A 24,857-nucleotide genomic window follows, 5' to 3' on the forward strand; every position below is an offset into this window, starting at 1 on the left:
TTGCCTACAGCAATCATGGACATTTCATTTGCAGTAAAATACAGTCGGTAAAAAAAAAAAAAAACCTGATTAACAAATATATTATCATCCGGCAGCTTCCAACAACAACCAGGAAAAGCCACCACAGAAGGCAGAGTATGAAAGTGACCCTACTGGAACAACAGATCATCAAGTTTGTTTCCATTTGAGTACAAGACAGCACCTCAATTGTAGACCATGTACTTGGGTGTCGCACTGAACTTTTGGTAGCCTTTGATGACCTTATTAACTGCATCAAGGAAATCTTTCTCAGTCACCGTCTTCCTTCGTGCCCTGATAGCAAACATCCCAGCCTCTGTGCACACGCTCCTTATGTCAGCCCCTGTAAACAAATCCATGACACCGAAGTCATAAACCCATACAACTAGGAAATTCAAGTGTTATATTAAGCATAATGGGGCAATAGGTTTATGAAACCTAGATTTTATAAACAGCAGGCTTATAGGCTTAATTGGGCAAAGTGTTATATTATTACAAAACATTTATGAATGGGAAAAAAAGTAAAAAAGGATAAATCACCTAGGCAGAATCATAATTCCAGTATGACCCCAATTTCTTCAATGTAAAAAGCACATTTCAGCTATGTTACCCAAGGAAAAAATTGTCTGTCTATGTTCAACAGCCTGTACTGTCCACAGGGCTTCTTTGTCACACATTAGTCCATATGAACTCCATGCAACAGTTAAACATACAGAAGGCATGGTTGTATAGACTGATGTAACATGGAGAGCTGGAGAGACTGGTAGGCTATCAAATGTGGACACCAAGTTTTTTCAGTTTCCCAGATACGGCAAAAATACAACTGGATATGGTGTCCAGTACAGAATCTACACCAAAAATTGAAGTGTCTGGGACGACCTGCACCCGTGTACAGAGACCAAGGTATCATTATTTTTCAGCCCTTTCATGCTGCAACAAAGGCAGCCTATATATTAAGTTGAAATCAGGCCATGATTTATGGATAACCTATGATAAAATAATTTCACACAAATAACTAATTTGGCAAAATTCATCCAGCCATTTGGATATTATCCCAATGAATTAAAAAGTGACTAGAAAAGCACAAGGTTAGGACCTAAGGTGCAAGGCGAGGTGTGTGATGGGACACAGCAAGGTGAAAATTATTGAAATTTTAAAAAATAAAATATAGCATTAATACATAAAAATATGGTTAGCTTTAGTGTTTTAAAAAGCTTATTAGCTCAAATGATAATACAAGAGCATCACACATATAAAAACAAATTCAAATAGAAAATGAAGGAAAAAAAGAGAATCATACCAAAATGTTTCATATACTCATTTTTTTTTATAAATTGTAAATACTCAAAATTTCAATCATGTAAAATTCTCAATGTTTTGTTGCATTAGCTAATGTGATGTTAGACATCTTGCATTCCTAATCCTAGAAGGTCAGGGCCTTCACACTGATATTTCTTCAAAGGCAAGTTCAAACAAGTCCATGTGGAGATTTGGAAGTAGTGCTACCAATCTGAATTTTTTGCCCATATATGTAAGGGGGTAGGTCTTATCATTTTGGTCATAGCTTATTTTAGGGTTAGGGATCAAAGGTCAGTTGTATAACTGTTGCCTATTTTGCAGAAGCAACTAGGGTTTCCAGGTATTCAAAATATCTTTTTTCTTTCTGCTTGTTTTTAGTACACAAGCACCAAAGAAAGGTATTTTAGAATTTAATAGACCATCAAAAAGGCGAAAAAAACATAAAAATATATGAAAAAGTAAAAAAAAAAAAAACAAAAGCAAGCTCACAAAAGCTGCTTGCTTGGGCCAAGGTACAAGGTGACCCAAATATGCACCTAGGTGCACCAGATTTGCACCCTGCACTTGGGTTGAGGCAAGGTGCCAAGTATCTGCAACCCCCAAGACACTAGAGCCACATACCTCATGTATTACCCCATCAATGACAACATACAAGTATTTTTTTGGTAATAATGACAACAGAGAAATTCTTCTTTTTTTTTTTTGGTAATAATGACAACATATGAATATGAAACATGTTTGAGTGGCTGTAGCATTTAGTGGGTAGTGTCTTGTGGGTAGCAGTTCCAGTCTCCAAGATGAATGCCTTAAACAGTAATTTGTTTGTATACCTAGGCACGCCTTTCAAAACATTGCATCCTCTAGTAAACAAAACAAGCAAAATATTTTCTTTTAGAAAGCAAGCAGAAGACTGCTTGGCGGGTGAAGCAAAATCTGCCATCAAAACTTTTCCAAGAAAGCATCTTCAAAGGGTTGAAGCAAGGTGCATTCCTTAAACTATAATTGGCCTGTGCACCTAGGGCCCTAGGCACGCCTTTTAAAACATTGCATTATCTAGTCTAGTCAAGAAAACAACCAAAAGGTTTTTCTTTGGTAGGTAAAGAAAATCAGTCATCAACGTTCAGAGACTTTTCCAAGAAAGCATCTTCAGAGGGCACCCAGGCACACCTTTTAAAACAATGCCTTATCTAGTGAATAAAACAACCAAAAGGTTTTCTTTTGGAAGCCAAGCAAACAACCACTTGGTGGGAGAAGAAAAATCTGTCACCAATGTTAAGAGACTTGCCCAAGAAAGCATCTTCGTAAGATTGGAACAAGGTGCATGCCTTAAACTGTACCTTTCCTGTGCACCTAGGCACACCTTTAAAATCATTGCATTGTTTAGTAAAAAAACAACAAAGAGTTTTCTTTTGGAAGGCTGGTGAGTGAAAAAAAAAATCCGTCATCAATGTTAATAGATTTTTCTGAGAAAACATCTTCAAAGGGTTGCAGTAGACTAAAAACATCTAATTTATTTAACCCCAGAAGTTGGCATTTTGTAGGCACAGCCAATTTCCTAAATAGCAGTATTATGAAGGAAAGACAGGAAAGAGTTCTCAAAGTAGCTCTGTTTACCGGTGGAGTTGGGGCAAAGTCGAGCCAAAAGCTCAAACCGTATGTCTCTTTCACAGTTCATTGTTCGTGTGTGGATCTTAAATATTTGTGTTCTGCTCTCTAAATCAGGTAACCCGAATTCAACCTTACGATCTAGCCGCCCCGGACGTAACAACGCTGGATCCAGTGTGTCAGGTCTGAAGAGATCATAAAAATAAATACAATAAATGTGAAAAGTGAGATGACTGAGTAGGAAACTAATCATGAAGTAATGTTTTTGATGGGCATCATAAAATAATGTCAAGTCCTAAAATATGAAACCTCAGAATATGGGCTACAATGCAATTGATCATTAACCATGACTGAGCATGAAAGTGGATCCTTGACTTAAATAATATACCATTGGAGTATTGAAATCAGTCACCTAGACAATGCTCTTGTTACCGAAATCAGCACTCAGAAAATTCATAAGATCCGGTCAAAATTCAGATCAAAGCTATGAATTCATAAGAAAATTCATCTCTAGGATAAACCTTGACTGTAGCATCAAACCAGAGATCTTGACTATAGTACAATCTTCTAAAACTTGACAACAATGAAGACAGTAATGCAGGAGCTGGAGAATCAAATATGGAATTTTCTTGAAATTTTTGTATTTTTTGTATATTTGGACAGTATGGGTATTTTCGCCATTTTAACTAGTCCTGTGTGGGGCCTGGGCTATAACATCTTGTTCCTCTAGTTTAGTAGGGCTTGTCTTTCAATTTTCAGTTTATTTGCACTAGTAGATAGAAAGCTATTGTGTTTCTTGATGCACAAGACAAGGAATGGCATTTTTGTAATTATGGTGAACAGTAAGTATTTCGGGCCACACATGTCACTCCATAAAAGCATAAATAGATGTATTCTCTTCCTTTTGAAGCTATTAAATGAATGAAGATTTCTTTAGAGCAAGTTTGCTGTATGGAGTGATTCCTACAAACCCTAGAGTGATTCCAGGACTGCTTGGAGTGATTCCTTGGGATTTCCCTCTTATTTCTCTTTCTCCACCCCTTCTCCTCCCTCTTGCTCTCTCATTTCTGTCTGGTGATAGTTTGTTAAGCCCTACTGCATCAGAAAGTACCAACAACATCTATCAAGCAACTATTCTGCTCAATAATAGTTTCAGTTAACTATCAAGTTCTTCAGCATTGTTTGCTATATGTAATATACATACATAAATGGGAACCCCTACTAGTTGGGTTGTTCAGTGAGGTTTAAATGATCAACAAATTTTCCAAAGGCTCAGTTTGAAAGGAGTACAAATACAAATTTGTAGAGTGCAAAACCTTGTAATTTGAATGTATTTGCACAGTACATATTTGTATTTGTACTCCTACCAAATTGAGCCAAAGGGAAAATTGGTTTGGTGCCCAAAACAGCCTCACAAATTCCTTTTACCATCCCATCGGACCCATCCCCCACAAAATTGGGCAAATTTATTATTCTAATTCAATGGTGATTGGGAGAATTAAATGGCAACTATTTTTTCGGCTTCCATCCCAAAAGAGTTTGATGTAGAAAAGAGCAACACCAAAGAAGCAATTAACAATTCCCACTCCCATGGTTTTATGTCCAAGCTAGGGCCTGCATCAGGTCCAGGAATTTGCAGGCCAGACCTAGGCCTAATACTTTAGGTCCAGCCCAGAGTTTACATGTTTATATATTATTAAATATACATTGACACACACATATGAATATTATATACAAATATTATGATATGATAATAAATGCATACTATATATAATATTTAAAGTTGTAAGACCAGAAGCCTGGCTTGGTCCAGACCCCTTCACATCCAAGGGCCAGTTTTAATTGTGGAAGACACATTTTACAGGTGGACAGAAAACAGATCAGATCGAATCAGATATAAGGTAGATCCTTTTTTTTGATAAATGAATGTAATCTTATTAAACATAGAAAGAGTGTACAGTCAGCCTAAGAGGAGGCACAAGGTGTTACCTCTCCCTAGAACTGAACAATATGCACATAAACATATACAAGCCTGAATTACAATTATAAGGTAGCCCAAAACATGACAGGATTCAGTGGGTTAGAAGATCGGCAAATGCAATGGCTGATTCTCTGGCTAAACAAGGGGTATCAAGGGGAGATCTGTTTTGGGCTACCTTTTTTTTTATGAATGAATATAATTTATTAATTCAGAAAAGGCAGTACAGTGAACTCAAAAGAGGCACGAGCTGTTACCTCTTCAGGGCAGTATTACATCAAATAAAAAACAGAATTAGTCATAAATACAATTACAAAGGAGCCCAAAATAAATGTTCCCTAGTAGCCCCCTGCTTAGCTAATCCATCCGCTAAGGTGTTTGCTGATCTTCCCTCCCAACAAAAGGTAACTGTCATATTTCTTGTACACCAGTTGACTTTCCTTGATAAATCTTTGTGTCACCACATGGCTGAAGCTGGATCTGTCAGCCATACCACAACAATTTGAGAGTCTCCTTCAACTACCAAATGCTGAACTCCTAATTGTTCTACAATCTGAATACCTTGTACCGCCACCAAAATCTCAGCTCTATTAGAGTCTCCTAATCCCACAGGACCTGACAACAAGGCTAATATATTGCTCTCCGTATCTCTTAGCACCCCTCCTATTCCCGATGGGCCTGGGTTTCCTTGGCTGCTGCCATCAAAATTCAGCTTTACCCATCCTTCAGGCAGAGGGGTCAACACTGCAGAAACCTTGTCCTTGTATGGCTGCTAGCCACCACTAACCAATTTCTCCAAATATCATCAAAGGAAAAAGTATGAAAGAGGTCCATAGTTCTCAGCCAACGAATGGCCCTAGTTAAGATGCAATCCTCAACAACTTGAATGCTTCTTTCCTTTTCCTTTTCCTTGAATATTCTTGCATTCTTTTCTTCCCAAATTGTCCACAATGCGGCTGCTCTAATACATATCCACATCATTTTTCCTTTTTTTTTGTAGGGCACACAAAAAAAGAATGATCGAATAGCTGACTTAAATCTGTGGACAAATTCCACCTGCACCCAAACAAAGAAAAAATCCAACTCCAAATGGCTCTAGAAAAAGAACAAGATACAAGTAGATGGGAACAATCCTCCCCATTAGCCCTGCAAAGTACACACCAGTTAGGGGATAAACACATGAAAGGCCTTTTCTTTTGCAAGCAGTCCAAGGTATTAATCCTTCTATAAAGCACCTCCCAGCAAAAAACAACATTTTTTGGTGGAACAGGTCTAAACCAAATCTCCTTGGTCGAAAAACCCCACTGACTCGGGGAAGAGGAAAGGGACTTAAAAAAAGAAGCACAAGAGAAGTACCCTTTTGGATTAGGGGACCATAATCTCACATCCAAACTAAGAGGGTCCAAAAAGACACTGCCAAGAAGAGACAACAGATCTGAGACACTGTTAAGTTCATCATCCCTCAAACCACTCCGAAAGCCAAAATCCCAAGTTAAGGATGAAGGTGAAATAGGAGATGGAAGAAAACGAGAGATAACTTTTTCCTTGTAAAGGGAAATAGAATAAAGAGACGGGAATTGGTCCTTTAGAGTAGCAGTCCCCACCCAAGTGTCTTCCCAAAATAAAACAAGGTTACCAGAATTGACATCATACCTAACAAAGTTGAGAAATTGAGGGAGGATACTTTGGATTGCTTTCCAAGGAGATGCCTACATTGCTTGTCTTGATACACCCGCATCCCATCCGTTTTCCAGTCATCCATGTATACTATCTATCACTTCATGCCACAACCTCTCCCTTTCTCTAGGCTACCTAACCCCAGTCCACCTTCCTATTTGCTCCTACAAACTATTCCCCAATTAATTAAATGATTTTTCTTTTCCTCCCCTGGCTCCCAAAGAAAATTTCTCATTAATCTCTCCAGTTTCTTAGCCTCCCTATTAGGTATCCTAAAAATGGACAAGTAGACCGGTAGGTTCGCTAGGGTTGCTCTCAATAAAGTCACTCTACCCCCTATAGAGATATAGTTTCTTTTCCAAGCCGCTAACCTTTTTCTCAAATTTTTCCAAAACTGGATTCCAAAAACTACTTTCTCTTGGGTTAGCCCCTAGAGGGAGACCTAGGTACTGCAAGGGCCAAGAAGAAACGAGACAACTTAGACAATTTGCCACAGACTGAATAATCTCCTCATTCATATTGATACCAACCACACAACTCTTATCCAGGTTTATCTTCAAATTGGAGACCTTCTCAAAATGTTGTAACAATGCTCTAAGTTTCCTCACTTTTTGCCTGTCACCTCCATCACAAAATATTATGATATCGTTAGCAAATTGTAGATGGGTTATCCGGACATTGTTCTTCCAATCCTCCAACCACTCACTTCCTCTTCCCTATCTGCCTTAGAGATTAATCTGCTGAAAACATCTGCAACTAAGGTGAAAAGGAACAGGGAGAGTGGGTCTCCTTGTCTAAGGCCTCTACAAGCTGAAAAATAGTCTTTGACCACCCCATTAACCAAGACTGAGTAATGGCAAGAACTAATACAACCCTTTACCCAGTTGCACCATCTATCTCCGAAGCCATAACACCCAAGGATCTCTAGTAAAAAACTCCAATCTACAAGATCATAAGCCTTCTCTAGGTCTAACTTGCACGCAAAACCTTGATTCCCCGACTTTCTCATGTCCTCCACACACTCATTTGCTAATAAAATCTGATTTGTTATTTGCCTACCTTGCACGAAAGCACCTTGTGCTTGACTAATGATGGATGGTAGTATTACTCGGATTCTCAGAGGCAACACTTTAGCCAAAATTTTATAGATGCTAGTCACTAGACTGGTCGGCCTAAAATCCTTATGGTGCTTTGCATCTATCTTCTTTGGGATTAAGGCTAAGAAGGTTGCATTAACTCCAAGGCTTACCTTGTTTTTATCTGCAAATTCCTGAAACACCCTAACAAGGTCTTCTTTAATCACATCCCAACAATCCTGATAAAAAGCCATTGTGAAGCCATCTGGACCAGGAGCTTTGGATCTATCAATTGAAAACACCACCTGTTTGATCTCTTCTTCACTAAAATCCCTTTCTAACCAGTTTACTTGTTCTTCAGATAACCTGGTCCACTCCAAATCTTCCAATATTGGCCTATTATTCAAGGGTTTCATATAGATCGATTTGAAATTATCCACAAACAACCTTGCTATCTCATCTTGATTTGTTACTTCCTCCCCATTCACCTCTAACTTAGCCACAATTTTTTTTCTTCTCCTCCCATTAGCCAACGCATGGAAAAATTTTGTGTTTCCATCCCCTTCCTTAATCCATTTATGTCTTGACTTTTGCCTCCAAGAAATTTCCTCTCTCAACAGAACCTCTTCCAAATCCTTCTTTAAGTTCCTTCTCAACACCATTTCTTGCTCGCTCATCATCCTTTGGGCTTCTTTAGAATCTAATTCCTTGATCTTAGACAACAGGTTACTATTTTGTTCCTCTATTCTTCCAAATTGTTCCTTGTTCCACTCCTTGATTTTGGACCTCAACCTTTTCAGCTTTTTGTGGAATCTCACTCCCTTCCACTTCACCCCTCTTAAATCTTCTCTCCACCACTCCCCAATCAAATGCACAAAATCTGGTTGAGTTAGCCACATATTCTCAAATCTAAAAGGTCGTGGGCCAGAGGGCTAATGTTTCAGGACTTAACTGGATAGGGCAATGATCAGAAATGACTCTGGGTAATGCTCTAGCCATCAGGTTCCTCCAATGACTCTCTCACTCTTCATTAAAGAGGAATCTATCTAATTTCAAACAAAGAGGGTTTTCTGGAAATTAGACCAAGTAAAGTTGGCTTGTAAGAGAGGTAAATCCTTTAGACCACAGTTACTAATACATTCATTAAACCTTCTCATACTGGTAGTAACTGTTCTCTGGGGGTTGTTGGATTCATTACAAAACCTAATTACATTAAAGTCCCCCCTAAGACACCAAGGACCCTCCCATAAACCCCATATTCCATACAATTCTTCCCACATCTCATTCCTCTCTCTATACATGTTTGGCCCATAGACATTGGTTAGAACCCAGGTAAATCCATCCCCCACATTCCTAACCTTTAATGACATAGAAAATCTCCCTATTAGCTCCTCCACTGATTCTACGACATCCTCCCTCCATAGTGTTACTATACCTCCAGAGGCACCCCAAGAAGGGGCCGAGGTCCAGCAAACTCCTCTTGATCTCCATTCACTTCTGACCCACCTTTTATCCACTTCTGCCAACTTGGTTTCTCGTATCAATACTAAGTCCGGTTTCTCTCTTCTTAGTAGGTCTTTAATAGCCTTTCTCTTTCTCTCGCTTCCCAATCCTCTTACATTCCAACTTATGATTTTCATTCAGTACTTTTCAAAAAACCCTTCCCAAGAGATTCCACCTACTACAAAATCTTTCTTCTTTCCCCTCTCCCGCTAAATTCAATGTCACCCTCAATATCTAAAATCAATCTCTCCACTTCTGATCTCTTTTTCTTTTTCCTTTTATTGTTACCCTCGAACTTCCTAGATGGTGCATTAACTTCAACTACCCCTCCCCCCAACTCGGAACTTCTACAAAATTCCTTCTCTTGAGAATTTTTGCTCTCTCCTTTTGGCCTAGTTCCTCCTCCTCTTTGTATTCCTCCAACAATGCATAGATCATCTCTCATATTCTCTCTAATTCCTCCTTTCTCTCTCTAGAAGTCGCTTCTTCCCCTCTCAGTTCTCTCTCAGAACCGTCGTTCTCTCTTCTCTTTCCCCTGACTAGAACTTCCGCTTGGGATTCTGGAGTATTTGTTACAAGCACAGAAGGCACATTAGTAACCAAAACCGAAAGGACATCCATACCTGTGTTGTTGGGAACCAAAAGGCCATCAAACAAGGGAGGGGAATGTGCATAAGGAGAGGAGCCTAAATCTGTTCCCTGTGATTGATCTTTCCTTAGAGAGTTTATAGTAGGAGTCAATACCCCATCAGCTTTAGCAATTGAACTATTCTTCATGTGCTTCCCTTCTTCCAATATTACAATACAGACCAAGGTGTTAGGATTTTTCCTTACCGGCCTTGTATCCTAATTTTCTTAAGCTACTGGGCTGACTTCCTTGCGAGTGCAGGCATCACCTGAACCTCAACTCTTGTCAGACGATCCAAATCATTCACATCGTCTTCTTCATCTTTTTTAGAAACATCTTCTTCCTTGTTCTCTTGAAAAAGCACCTCTGTACCCCAATGTCTTCATCAAAAACACTTCTCGTTCTGCTCAGGTCAATGCTCCCTAAGCTCATTGTACAGTCTGAATCGGTCTTACTAGCTTCGTCTTCCTCAGAGCACACATGCTCATTCTGCCCTTCAAGATCACTTCCCCTGAAGCTCCTTGGATTGTGTCTTTCTGGTGACAGTCTATTTATCTTTTTTGGCGCGACCCAGTGTAGGGAGTTCCCTAAAATGGCAAACTTCTCTCTTCGTGGTATTCGGCCTATTGAGATCAACTAAGAAGACAGATGGACTTTACGATCTATCGACTCGCCCCCCCTTGGTCACGTGACCTTTTAAAAAACGTGATCCCCTTTGATGGGTTGATAATGTTCAGCCCGTTTGGACTTTTAACAAAATGTTCCTTTTGTCCCGCCTTAGATAGGTCCCCAATGGTCGGCCCGTTATAAACATTGTTCCTTCTATTATTATTTGACCCAATTTTTAAAAATTGGGGCCCACCACTTGGGGGAGGCCCATTCCCAATTATCTGGCCCGAATTGGGTAGAGATTGGGCCGTATTAATTTTAAAAATCCCCAGCTTTTCAGCTCCCTTACTCTCAGCCCCCTTCTCACCTTTTCTCAGTCAAACATGTGCATTTAATGAAGTAGCTTGGACGCCATGTGTTACTGCTAGTGCATATGTTCTATCAAGTGTCCATCTCATGCCTTGTTGATCACGTTTGTGACTTTCCTTCTTTAGCAAAGCTTTTGAATTGCCAAAAGCTTGCTTGCCCTCTTTTGTGTAACTGTGTCCACCTTGTAGGTTAGCCAACCCCTTACTGCCACGAAATGTTTCTTCTTCAACCTTACCATCTTCCTCCCTACGAGCTTCCTTTCACATTTCAGCTTCAATGGAGGAAGTCAACCAGACCGCCATGAACACTCCAACTCTCAAGTTCACTTTCCTGGAATCTCCTCAGGCTCGACACCATCTAATAAGATTGTTGCAGACCTTAAATCTCCCCAAAATACACCCACCAATCTTGCTCCACATAATGTTGCGATGGCTTCTGCTACTTCATCCTTCCACAGATGGAAAGGTAGACCCACCACGCATACTTCAACTCCATCCATTACCAAGTATTCCTTCGAGTTTGATGAAGGAGACTACCTGTAAATGTTCACCGATCCCAGTTTATCTTGCAAGCACACGGCCTCAACTTCTGTCTTATTGTCCAGAGGATCTAGCAAAGCTTTGCATCCATCAAAAGGAGTTGATACATATGTGGTTGTCATCCTCAGTTGTTTTGTGACCAACTCAGCAATCTCCTCCCAATTTCTACCTGGTTTATCGACTTCAACTATCAGTTTGTTGGACCACTCTCCTGTTGCTGTCGAAGTCAATATTGTTGCTCTGTTTCCACCTTGCACTAAGGTAGGGACCATTCTGTTAGGAGGCTCAAAGCTCACTCTTTTCTTTAGGACAACCTCTCTTGCCTTCTTCTCCACACCTTTTTCTTGTTTCATCTTCATTCTAGATATAAAATCTCTTACAGCTTTGACTATTTCCATCCATCCTAGGCTCTTCCTTCCTTCTGGAAAGCAGACCATCTGCTTCCTGGCATTATCATACTGCTTTGAAAGTGTTATGAAGAATCCTTTGTGGTTTTTCCTACTTTTCACCACATATCTCCTTCCCACGTTTGCTACAACTACAAAGTCTCTGAACCATTCTACCACATTCAGTCCTACCAACAGCACCACAGCCAGCTTATCTTCCCTGATTTTCAAGCTAATTTGCCCTCTGATTCTTAGTTCTTCCAGCATTCTCCATCGGTTAGCCTTCTTTGCCTCTGAACCATTCTTTGCCTCCACCTTGAGATACTTTCTCCATCGGTTAGCCTTCACGAAGTTCATGGCTCCTCCCCCCACTTCTTTTTTTAATCCTACTGTATTGGTCAATCAAAACACAGGATGCACAAATTCATCATATTGTGCATATCAATACTTTTAATCTATAACACAGGATGCACAAGTTCATGGCTCCTCTGTTTTGGGCTACCTTATAAGGTAGATCCAAATTTGATTGAACAAAAATGGATATTGAACAGCATTAATAAGTTAAAATAAAAATAATAAAAATATTATAGATTTAATAAAATGAACTAAAAATGATTTTGATATTTTATATCATGAACAAAATATATTGAAAATAAATTTTATGGAACTTGAACTAATGGCCTTTTAGTAAAACCAAATATTCAAACCAACTTTACTAATAAATAGAATATAAATTTTAAGTATATATTTTAGAGAAGATGGGCCAAATGGCCCATAGGCTGTTTATCCTTTTTTATCTTTTATGTTCTTTACTGTAATAGGCCTTAATCTGGGTTTTATTCTTTCTTATGTTATGTCTTTTTAATTTTCTGCCCAACTAGAGGCTTCTCTATAAATTACCTAAGTTTAACTTAATGAAATAGAATTAAGGGAGTAAGAAAAGAGATTATGTTAGAAAATCTCTCTCTGAACTCAAGTTGCTGCCACCTTCTTCTTCTTCTTCTCTCCTCTTGAACTCTAATTTCTGCTACTTTCTTTTGAATTTTTTCAACTTTCTAAACAGCCCTTTCTTCTTGGTATCAGAGCAGGCTCGTTTTTCCCTTTTTTTTCTCACCTTTTTTCCCATACACAGTGTGTATGGAGAACTGAATCGTATAAATAGCTAAAGAAACCTATTTCAACCCAGTTGTTAGTGGTTTCTGGAGAGAGGGGACTGGTTTTGTCGTCCTCTTGACAGATTCAAGTGTGTTGCCCGAAACCCTAATTTTCTAGAGAAATTTGATTGTGGACCCCACAATGAGTTTGAATTGGGCACTCAATGACTGAAGGCTTTCTCATTCTCCTTCTTGAAGATCGAATCAAGTGGATTGGTATTCTATGAAATCTACAAGGAGTGACTGAGTTTTCTCCGTTTCTCCTAGCTTCCGGGTGTGACGCAGGTTACTGGTACGGATGCATAGAGGTTAGGTCATAACACGGTTTTTGTTCTGTCTTCATTTGTTATTATTCAAAGTTGTTTTAAGTCATTTTTGAAGTATTTAAGAAGATGAACTCCTCAAACTTTGAAAACAAGCATGTTGCTGAATCTGGATAGGTTCCAGGAGCCCCTGTAGACTCTCTACTGGTTGTGACCACAGTCAAGTTGGATGAAACTAATTATCTGGCTTGGTCACAATCAGTAAAGATTCATATTTGTAGTAGAGGCAAGTGGCGTTTTATCTTCGGGAGCAAAAAGGCTCCCCCGGAAGATGATCCATCATATGAAAAGTGGATGCAAGAAAATTATATTGTTATTGGATGGCTTGTGAACTCAATGCAACCATAGATTGGTCAGCACTATTTGTGTATGAATTTAGCAAAGGAAATTTGGGATGGTGTTGCTGAAACCTATTCCCAAAAAATAAATGTGGCCAGGATTTACAAGTTGAAAAGTGATGTGAAGAATTTGAGACAGGGGAAGAAACCATTAGTTGTATACTTCTCAACACTAAAGAATGCATCTTTGGCTGCACACTTAGACTAGCCACTTCATTAACTGGATGTAAAGAATGCATTTTTGAATGGGGAATTACATGAGGAGGTTTGTATGTCTCTTCCTCCAGGGATGTATGAAGCAAATATGAAAGGAAAGGTCTACAGGCTGAAGGAATCTCTTTATGGACTCAAACAGTCCCCTAGAGCATGGTTTGAAAGGTTTAGGGCTGCCCTTGTTAGCTTTGGCTATGTACAGACACAGTCTGATCATACCCTCTTTATGAAGAAGAGAGGATCCTTGGTCGTTTACCTGATTGTGTATATTGACGGTATTGTTGTGACTGGTAATGATGTCTCAAGGTCTCAAATCTTCCCTTCATACAGAGTTTGAGATCAAAGATCTGGGGGAACTGAGATACTTTCTTGGCATAAAAGTTGTTAAATTCAAGGATGGGATCCTTATCTCTCAGAGAAAGTATGTTCTTGATTTGCTCTCTGAAACAGGGAAGATAAGCGCTAGACTAGTTGCTATTCCTATCGATATGAGCCATAAACTCTCTGCTTCAAATGCAATATTTTAAAAGATAAGGGAGTCTTTCAAAGACTACTTGGAAAACTTCCTTATCTATGCATGACTCGGCCAGACATTGCATATACTGTCAGTTGTATCAGTCAATTCATGCATGCTCCCAAGGATACTCACATGGTAGCAGCAAAGCGGATTCTGTGTTATTTGAAGGGATCCCCTGGAAAGGGAATTCTATTTGCTAAGCATGGCCATATGAAACTTGAATCCTACACAGATGCTGATTGGGCCGGAAACATTGATGACAGAAGATCTACCTCTGGGTATTGTAGCTTGGTGGTAGATAATATTGTCTCTTGGAGAAGCAAGAAACAATCAGTTGTTGCTCGATCTTCAACCGAAGCAGAATACAGAGCCATGACTCATAGAGTTTTTGAACTATTGTGGCTTAGATCCTTGATGGAGGAACTAGATATTAAGCATGATAAGCCAATGATGTTATACTGTGATAATCAGGTCGCCATCAACATTGCTCACAACCCAGTGCAACATGACATAACTAAACATATTGAAGTTGACAGACACTTCATTCGAGAAAGAGTGGCTTCTGGAGAAGTGTGTCTACCTTTCATCACCTCTGAAGGACAGTTAGTTGATTTCCTCACCAAGGGCATTCCCAAGGCTAAACTTCAGCATGATACTGGCATGCTTGGCATGATTGACATCTATGCTAAGATTGTGGGGGGAGTGTAGAGAAGATGGGCTGAATGGCCCATAGGTTGTTTATCCTTTTTTATCTTTTATGTTCTTTGTTGTAATGAGCCTTAATCTGGGCTTTATTCTTTCTTATGTTATGTCTTTTTAATTTTCTGCCCAACTAGGCGCTTCTCAGTAAATTACCAAAGTTTAACTTAATGAAATAAAATTAGGGGCTTCTTTGAACCTAAGTTGCCGCCACCTTCTTCTTCTTCTTCTTCTTCTTCTCTCCTCTTGAACTCTGATTTCTGCTACTTTCTTTTGAATTTTTGCAACTTTCTAAACAGTCCTTTCTTCTCAAAATGCTATTTCTCTTCTTATATAAACATATACATTAAAGTTAAATTGAACCATATTATATCAGATTGGATAGGAGTGATCCATATATGATCAAATTATAAATAGATTACCCCCAGATTGCCCTAAACCAGATCAAATTTGAATTCAGATAAACGGATGCCATTTGCAGCTCTAGTAGAAGGTGGGTCACAGATTGATGTGAACTGGAAGATTGTACAGGTGGGTTAACCAAAAGGGTTCAGTACTTGCTTGATGGCTTGGATTGGTCACATCATCCCTGTGCATGGCAGAAATATGGCATATTGTGCAAGGAAGCTTCCTATGTGATAGGTAATTCATACAATGATGATACAAGCTTTTTGATTGGTTGGGGACTCTACAAGAGCTGAACTCTTTGCAGTATTGGTTGGAAAACAAAGGACAAAAGAAATGAATATTGACAGGTTAATTATTGAAAGCGATTCTCAAGTGGGGGTTGGGTGGCTGAAGGATTAGAAAAAGGAAGTGTGAGCTCACAAGGAGGTGCTAAAAAGGATTCAACGCCTAGTACGGGATATGCTGATAAGAATACAGTAGGTATCAAGATTTGTAAACGGGCTGGCTAACACATTAGCTAACAAGGGGGAAACAGGGGCCAATTGTATTGGACACAGTCTACCTCCCCTGGGGAAGCTGTACTTGTACATATTTTTCTGTTTCATTAATAAAATCTGTTACTGTTATCAAAAAAAGAAAAGAAAAGAAAAAACTATCCAATTGTATTTGAAGACAAAAGTTGGTCAGGCATAAAAATTTAATGAAGAGTCAAATATTTACTGCAATGGCTAATTGACTAACAACCAATAGCACAGATAACAAACCTATTTGTTGCCATCAAAACTTTAATGTTTCCTCGAGCATCAAAACCATCCAGCTGGTTAACAATTTCAAGCATGGTTCGCTGAACCTCATTGTCTCCACCCACACCATCATCAAAACGTGCACCACCAATGGCATCTACTTCATCAAAAAAGACGATGCAAGCCTTTTTTGAACGTGCCATCTAAAGAAAATCAAAATGTCAGAAGAAAAAAAGCAGATGATGCCCAAGGACCAAACAAGGTTGAAAATTAGGGAAACAGTTTGTTGCAAAATAAAAAATCTAGTTGATCAAAATGGGTAATTCACATTCAGACAGTAACCTGAAAAAGCTCCCGAACCATGCGAGCACCCTCACCCACATATTTCTGAACAAGCTCACTTCCAATAACACGAATAAAACAAGCATCTGTTCTATTGGCTACAGCTCTAGCTAGGAGTGTTTTGCCAGTTCCAGGAGGACCATAACAGAGAACACCCTTGGGAGGATCAATTCCAAGCTTCACAAACTTCTCTGGATGAAGCATGGGCAGTTCAACAACCTTGCAAAAAGAAAAGCATATAAGGGTTAAATGAAGGTACAAAACAGGGTATCTAACAATAATAGCATAAACACGCTTGGCTTTCAATTATTAAACCAAAGCCAAATGATATGATAGCATATACACACATGTCTGGACTTTAATATATTTGCCCTTTTCCAAGAAGTATATATTGTTAGAACAAGGAAATATTACACACTTCTCGCATCTTTTCAATCTGCTCCTTGCATCCACCAACATCATTATATGTAACATCAGGCTTCTCTTCTACTGTCATCATGGTTACACTTGGATCAATCTTTGGAGGCAATGGAATCTGAATCTGATATTTATTTCTATCCACCCTGAAACCAAATAAGAAAATAATGACATTCACCAAAATAGGAGTTAATTATAAAAAAGCTCTATATGAAGGAATAAACGTCAGGAAACTATATATCATTTACTTCTTGTAAGAATTACAATCATATGAGAATAGTTCATGAACCAAGCTCCTGACAGCAAGGTTCTCGCAGTACTCATTTGAATAAACATTTTACTAGGAAGTACTCCAGGAGTGCAATTAACATCATAATTTTCAGATCTGGAAGTTTGATAGTTCATATTCTGCACCAGAATTTTTCTGGAGTTGTTAAATATATATATATATATATATATATATATATATATATATATATATATATATATATATATATATATGTATGTATGTATGTATGTATGTATGTAATCCCACAATGAAATTAAGGCCACGTTTGATAACGCTGAATTTGCCTCTTAATTCTGAAAAACTTACTTTTCAGAGGTAATAGGCGTTTGGAGTCATGTCTTAAAAATTATCTGAATGCCATTTTCAGATCTTAAACTTTAAGACCCACGCCAGGCACTGAACGTGGTCAGATGCGCTTCAGACCTGGCCAAAAGTCTAAAATATCCTTTATATTTTTAATAATGACAAATCATATCCTTCATATTTCATTGTCAACGAACGAGAAGGGAGATGGCGATTAAGAGAACTTGAAGAAACCCTGCCATGGAGATGTCACCAGAAATCTCTCAAATCCCATTCTTCCCTCTCTTTCTCTCTCTGAGAACTTGAAGAAAAGGTCCCGGTCCTTCACGATCATTTTTGTTCTAAGTTTGTCGTCGATCTCTGATGCAAGAGGCCTCGCTGTGAAATCCCGCCACCACCGCTGCAACTCTCATCAGCGGCGGTTAACACCCTCTCTCTCTCTCTCTCTCTTCTCCACTCCCGACCACTGTCTTCTCCATCCCATTTGGCTTCGTCGTTGTTGATCTCTGTTGCAAGAGGCCTCGCTATGAAATCCTGCCACTGCCGCTACAACTCTCAGCAACGGCGATTAACACCCTCCCTACCTCTCCATCTCTTCTCCACTCCCACCCATTGTCTTCTCTGTACCATTTGCTACCTTTGCAACTAATGTAAGCCAAAATATGTAAAATTAATTATTTCAATTTTAATTAATTATTAAATATTTTAATAGTTTTAAAGATATGAATTTTCTAATCATTAAATATTTTTAAATTGTTTCATAGACTTTACTATTATTATTTTAATTCTTAATAATTTATTTTTAATTTGTAAATTTATACATACTTTCCAATTTTATTTTCATTTTAATAAATTATTTATAATTTTTATTGTATTAATTACTAATTATTTTAATTGTTACTAATTATTAAATATTTTAATAGTATTAAGATATTAATTTTTTAATTATTAAATATTTTCTCATTGCTTCATGGACTTTATTACTATTTTCGTTATTATTTTAACTTTTATTTATTTATTTCTAATTTCTAATTTTATATTTATTTTTCAATTTTATTCTTATTTTTATTTTTATAATTTATTCATATTTTTAATATTATTTTTGAATTTAATAATTTATTCATATGAAATAGTACCAATTGAGCTCAAATTTACCAAATAGTCTATTCTAGGGGTAAAATAGTAAAATCAAAGCATTTCAGATGTTAAAGGTTTGGTCCAATACAAACAAGCTTAATATTTAGAGCCTCTAAAAAGTAGAAAAGCATTAATGCCTCTTTTCAGATTCCAAACACTTTTAATATCTAACTTTTCAGATTTCAGATTTATCAAACGCCACCTAAGTTAATTTGGTTTTTTCAGTTAACCAGATTTTCAAATCTGAGAACCAAAATAACCTAACTGCAAAACTGAAACTGAAATTTTTGGTTCGGTTTTTCAATTTCAACCAAAATTTGCTCACCCCTACTTATCAACATCTGTTATCTTTATACCCATAAACAACAAAATAAAAACAAAAAATAGCTCATTGAAACCAGCAAACCGTTCATTAGCAAAAACATACATCCTAATATATCAAGGCCAGTATGTTTTAGTAGATACATAATAAGAATGGAAGACAAGATATTCCCAAGTTATTCTCTTTTTATTGGAAGATGGAGCCATTAATTGGTCCTATGGTAAAATCTTAGGTTGACAAATGTGAGACAGTGTTTGTCTGATAGTAAATTCGTAATCACTTTGTGCAAAAGAAGCCAGAGGTTAGGACCTTGTCCAATCTATCCTCACAAGACCCTGGATAGCCAGGATCCACATTGGGTAATGACCCTTTTCTTACAATTTGCTGGATAAAACTAAGTATTTAACTATGTGCTTGCAATTACAAACCATATATTGATAATGCAAAATCTGGAATCACTGCCACAAGGAATGAAGAGATGACTGAAAAAAAGACTATTCACTAAATAATTTTCCAGCATATATGCCATTGTATCTTCAAAGTCCAGACAATCAATATGAAAATGTTGATTCTTCAAATGTCGGAATGAGAAAGATCTTAGTAGTTACAGAAATGGAAAAAGAAATATCAAAGAGGATAAACAGAAAGACTACCCAACACGCATTCCTTCTTCAATGTCAGTTGGGGAAACTTTGTCTCCAAGCCCAACAACAAACTGCAGCCAAAAAAAATGAAACAAAGAAGTTACTAGAAACAACTCATTGCATGTCAAAATTTCATAAGCTATGACTACTTCCAAAAGAATTGCTGAGTAAAAGAATTGGCATTGGGCAGAAAATACTTTTGCAATTTGCTTGACATTTATGACATACTTCGCATCTTCAGTATTTGGATTAATTATCTTTGTGCATCTTGCAACCTACATTCCAGGATGACCACTGCTTCAGCCTACTGTTGATTCTTGATTCAAAACTTCAATGTGGACAAATAAATATAAAACAGTACCTGTAAAGGCTGCTCCTCTTGCATCATCTGCTTATCAGAAACAAGATCCCACTGACTGGGTGCCGCTAAACCAGTATCAGACTCCTTAATACCTATAGTTCAAATAAAAGCAAGCCCTATTCAGGCATAAAATAAGACCAGCATAGGTGTCTGGTGTCCAATTATTAAGGAATGGATGAAGAAAGGCAGTAACAGTGATGATGTCAAGGAAGAGTAATCCAAAAGATGTACTGAAAAATGTTAAGAATTTAGCATTGTGAAATTTAACAAAATAACAGACTTGCCCATAAGAATGGAAGTGCAGAGACCAGAGATCATCCCAAAGTACTCATGAAGTACTAGAGCAGGGCAAAGCCATGTTCAATGTATATATATCAATATAATGCAGATAAACATATGCCAGATATATGTAATTTAAAATCCAATAACTAATATCTACACCATCCAATGAATGAACCATGGTTTACTGTTTAGTGCTTACCAATGTCAATCTAACCTCTATTGGGTGTTTAAATGTGATTTGTAAAGGAAATATCCTCTTTATGTCAGGTATAAGAGTTTCATATATTGATTGGCAGATCACATTCCAAGCAAAATATTTTTTGGGATTTGACCCCATGAGAGACTAAGAGTGTTGATTCAACAATTGGAAGATATCAATTGATAAGTAGGAAAGAAATAATATACAGATGCACTATGTGATACAAATAGATGAAAATGTTAAGACCAAAAAAAAGAATAAAAAGTTCTATATTCATTCAACAGATTGATATCAATCACTTAATATGTCAATTATTACCTTCTATAAATTGTAGGCCTATGAAAGTCACACTCCATTGAGTAAATAAGTACAATCAACAAAAGACATATGCACTTGCATCAGAGATTTTTTATCCAGATTATGCATAAATTTCTTAACTAAAAAACAATGCTATTTTACAAACTGGAGTTTTGTTTATATCAACATTAATAAATATTGATCCATGGATACAACTTCTAGGTGGACAGATGGGGATTGAAAAAGCATCTTTTTTATCAGAAACTGATTGATTTTTGACATACAAAAATCCAAGACAAGGGGTGAACAGGGAACCCTGATTTCAGAACTGAATGCAAGTTTCATATAGACATGCAGATCAGCAAACATGATGGCTGATGCCATGGCAAGGCAAGGGGTGAACAGGGAACAATTGTATTGGGCTATTGTTTAGGGAACTGCATGTAAGGGGATAGGGAAGGCATCAGCCCCACTAGGAGAATGCTAAGCAGGCATTCTATGTATCATTTGTAACTAACTCACCTTAAGTGTTCTCTGATAAAAAAAAATATATAGATCATAAGAAGTGTACAGAGAGCATCTTTGAATCTCCCAATTGCTCATAAAAGCAAGAAGAAGAAAACAAGTAAAACAAGTACCTTTTAGGATTATAAGAACCTTGATGATTTATGGAGCAGATAAGAATCACAATATGATATGCATTTCACAGAATCAGTAAATTATAAAAAAAAAAAAAAAGACAATAAAAAGATATGATGGGTTATAGGAAAAATACAATCTTAGTTGGCGTGGCGATTAACAAATTATTTTAAGGGATGAATGCAAATTATTAATGGGATTTTTTTTTGTAAACAGTCAAGGGATTTCTGTTTGGGGATGTAAATGTGTTTTTGTACATTTCCTGTGTTCAGTTTCTAGTTGTACAGGGGTATCTTGTTTTTGTTTTATATTGACAAAATGAAATACTATGCTTTTCCTTTTTGTTAAGTACATTCAGTCTATCCAATTCCTCTCAAGAAATATGAAAGATATTTTAATCCAGATACTCAAAATAGTTTATTAATTACATTTTGTAGATTATCAATGACATGCATTAAGCCTGGCACTGAACATGCAACAAACCCTCTAAATTATAACAGGCCTAAGAAGCATACCACATAAATCATTTACTTTCTTGGCCATTTCCTTGATTTCCTTCTCCGCTTTCTTTATGCTAGTAGAGTAAGGCCCCAGACCCTGCAATCAGAGCATTGAAATGGATATAGGAACGCACTACAGAGGCCTCTAAACATGTATCGTGGAATGGAGGAATGTAGGAAAAACTGAAATTTTAAACTTGCACAATAATCCAAGAAAGAACATAGCCAGAAGCTTCCTGAGCAGAAGTTTGGGCAGAAAGATGCAAAACAACCAGCAACCAAAATAAAATCAACTAACTTGAAAGAGAAAAGTTTTTATTTATAGCTATGTGTCACATGCTTTGCAAGGGAAATCTACAGAGAGAGGGATAAGATGTGCTTCTCATTACGAGTTTCTAATGTTCTTACCAAAACAGTAAAGTAGAAACCTAATTTTATTTTGGATTAACTCTGAAGTGTAATTACGGGTCTTTTGGCCCCAGAATAACAGCAGTGGGTTTATAAGAGAATTGTGGAGAGGAAAGGTTTCATGTTGACTCCAGACCAAATTTCCGGGCATGAGAGGCCACAAAGGTTTTCCCCCTCAGACAGCCATATTGCATTCTGATTTTCCAAATTATTTTCTTCAAGTATTAAAGTTGTTCAGAATTTTCAAGAGTTTTTTTCAAAATTCAAACAGAAGACGACAGGTAACAAGTTAAAGCAAGTTCTCAAGAGTTTATTGGGTCATACCGGATTTATGGGAGAGAACTTCTTTGTCTCCCTGTCGTAATTTCTATCTTGTGTAATTATAATTTCTCTTTGTCGAGTTTTCAATGAGCATAGCCGTCAACTTGGCCTTATCCCCACTATTTAGATTTTAGAGTCAGCTAAATGAATCTTGTTTTTCCATTTCAACGTATCAAGAACAATATCTTCTTTTAAATTATGGGATTCCGAGCTTTCTCTCATTGTCCAACCCACGAAGCTCTTTTAAGTAAATCATGTAAGTCTCCTGCCGGAGATTTTATGTTTTAAGGAGTTTTCTCCCCATATTCCAATTGTTATTTGCACATGATCCATCGAGGATATTGCAAAGGATACCGGGTTCAATTTTATCCTACTTTAATGGAGTCTTCACTCCCCGCAACTGGACTCAATAGCAGCAGGCATGGCATTGCCGCTACATTACAGAAGTTGGAAGCAAATCACTAAATGCAACAATCAAGGACTTCAGTAAGAACTCATCAAAGAGCACCGAAGCTACAGAGTTTTTATTGCTGAACCAGAATACAAAAAAAAAAAAAAGAAAGTTCGAAATCCGTATACACGGAATAGATAAAACCCTAAAATTACACAAAACAGGAGATAACCCAGTTAGAGAGAAACGATCCAGAAATAAAGCATGGCCTCCCGCCAATTACTGAAAGTAAAGGCAAAATTGCAAAGAACAAGAGGTAAGGAACAGGTAACCTTCTGCAAGTATAATATGCCAGCAATAAAACAGATCAAATTTCGGAATCTATTCAATCTGTAAAAGAGAAAGAGAGGGAAAAAAGGATTAGGGTTTTAACGCCATGCTTACGTAAGTTTTGAGAAGGGCGATATCATCTTCGTCAAGGGGTCGAGGATTCTTCTCGTTGATCTCTTCTTCGGGTTCGGGTGCCATTTCTTTCCTGCTAAACTGCTACTGCTACCACTCGGAGCTTTTGATCTTCCTTGCTTGCGAGGCAAGAGAGGTTAAAGGAAGCTTTGTGATGTAGGCCGCAGACTAGTCTCAGACTGAACCGCTACCCACGGAAGCAACCAACCGGCGTTGTTTACGGTTCACCGACTCTCCAAACCGATGTTTACAAACCGGACAGGACCGGGCCGGTGATCAAATCTAACGAACCGAACCCCATGTGGCTGAACATAAAGTATGTGTTTGGTTCCATTAGCGTTTATTGAATAAATGTTTTGTATTTAATGTGGCTGCAAAATCGAGAAAATCAATTAATGACGGTGTTTATGATACATAGGTGCCATTAGACACTACATTAGCAAAAGTGCCAATAAATGCCTACTCGTTGGAGGAAGCTCCAAAATTAAACTTCCTAATATGAGAGAGACGCACAGAAATTGATGTTTACTGTTGCAAAACATTAATATATATGGATGTACATAATGAGGTCTTTGCTGATGGGGCACCTATGTGATAGCGATTATTCAATAAACGCCAATAGAACCAAACATATACAAAATTATGCAAAGCGCCCAGGGAATAGCAAACGCCAAACAATGGGTGAAACATCGAAATTGGGGAAGTGAGCATATTAGGACCATTGGTTAATTCATTATATTAAATCTTTCTTTATTTATATATACATATATATGGGAGAGGTGCATAGATTTATTATTATTATTATTATTACTACTACTACATCAAGGCTTAGGGTTGTAAATGGATTGGACCGATTATTGAAAACTTGCATCCAAATCCAATTCATAACTTGATTGGATTTGAAGACCTCATGCATATTCGAATTTGAATCCTTATAGACTTAGATCAGATTCAAATTTAATCCAACTCCACTTTAATTTTTTAAAATATAAAAAATATAAGTTAATTACTTTTCAACTTTTATATATAGTGAAATAATATAAATATAAGATACTGAGTTTATTATATATAAAATATATACAAATATATTTTTTATAATTTTAAATATAGTTATACAAGTTTTATAATTATAATATTAGATTATTCGAATATTAATTAGATCAGATAGGGTCAAATATGAACTAGGATAATCGAATCGAATGTCGAATCGGGTTACAAAGTTTTAGGTATCATTGATAGGCCTGTCAAAGGTCTATACATTTGTCCCAAAAAGGTTGAATTGTTGATTCACTACCAAATAAAAATACAACTCCATTTTTGTGTTGGTTTTTAAATCTGTATATAATTATATTAGTAATAAAAAACATTTGTTCTTTATAACACTTATTTTTCTTTAATATGGTTAATTAATATATGATTAATTAAGAGAATAAGAGTTAATATCCAAAATATTAAGATTAA

At 37.2% G+C, this 24,857-nt stretch overlaps 1 protein-coding gene across 1 annotated transcript; it reads right to left on the reverse strand.

Annotated features, from left to right (window-relative positions):
* On the reverse strand, nucleotides 1-23,590 carry LOC148873925 (26S proteasome regulatory subunit 7). The gene is made up of 10 exons (XM_088943595.1): nucleotides 23,379-23,590; nucleotides 21,830-21,911; nucleotides 19,898-19,989; nucleotides 19,734-19,811; nucleotides 19,546-19,607; nucleotides 16,843-16,987; nucleotides 16,425-16,643; nucleotides 16,104-16,285; nucleotides 2,932-3,107; nucleotides 1-361 (listed from the first exon to the last, which is right to left on the reverse strand). Exons 1-10 carry the CDS (start codon nucleotides 23,460-23,462, stop codon nucleotides 204-206), a joined length of 1,278 nt encoding a protein of 425 aa, XP_088799721.1. The 5' UTR covers nucleotides 23,463-23,590; the 3' UTR covers nucleotides 1-203.
* Nucleotides 23,591-24,857: the final 1,267 nt, after the last annotated feature.

The sequence above is a fragment of the Nelumbo lutea genome, chromosome 1 (genome assembly GCF_056320005.1).
Source record: "Nelumbo lutea isolate HS-2025 chromosome 1, American lotus-T2T, whole genome shotgun sequence".
Classification (NCBI taxonomy): Eukaryota; Viridiplantae; Streptophyta; class Magnoliopsida; order Proteales; family Nelumbonaceae; genus Nelumbo; species Nelumbo lutea.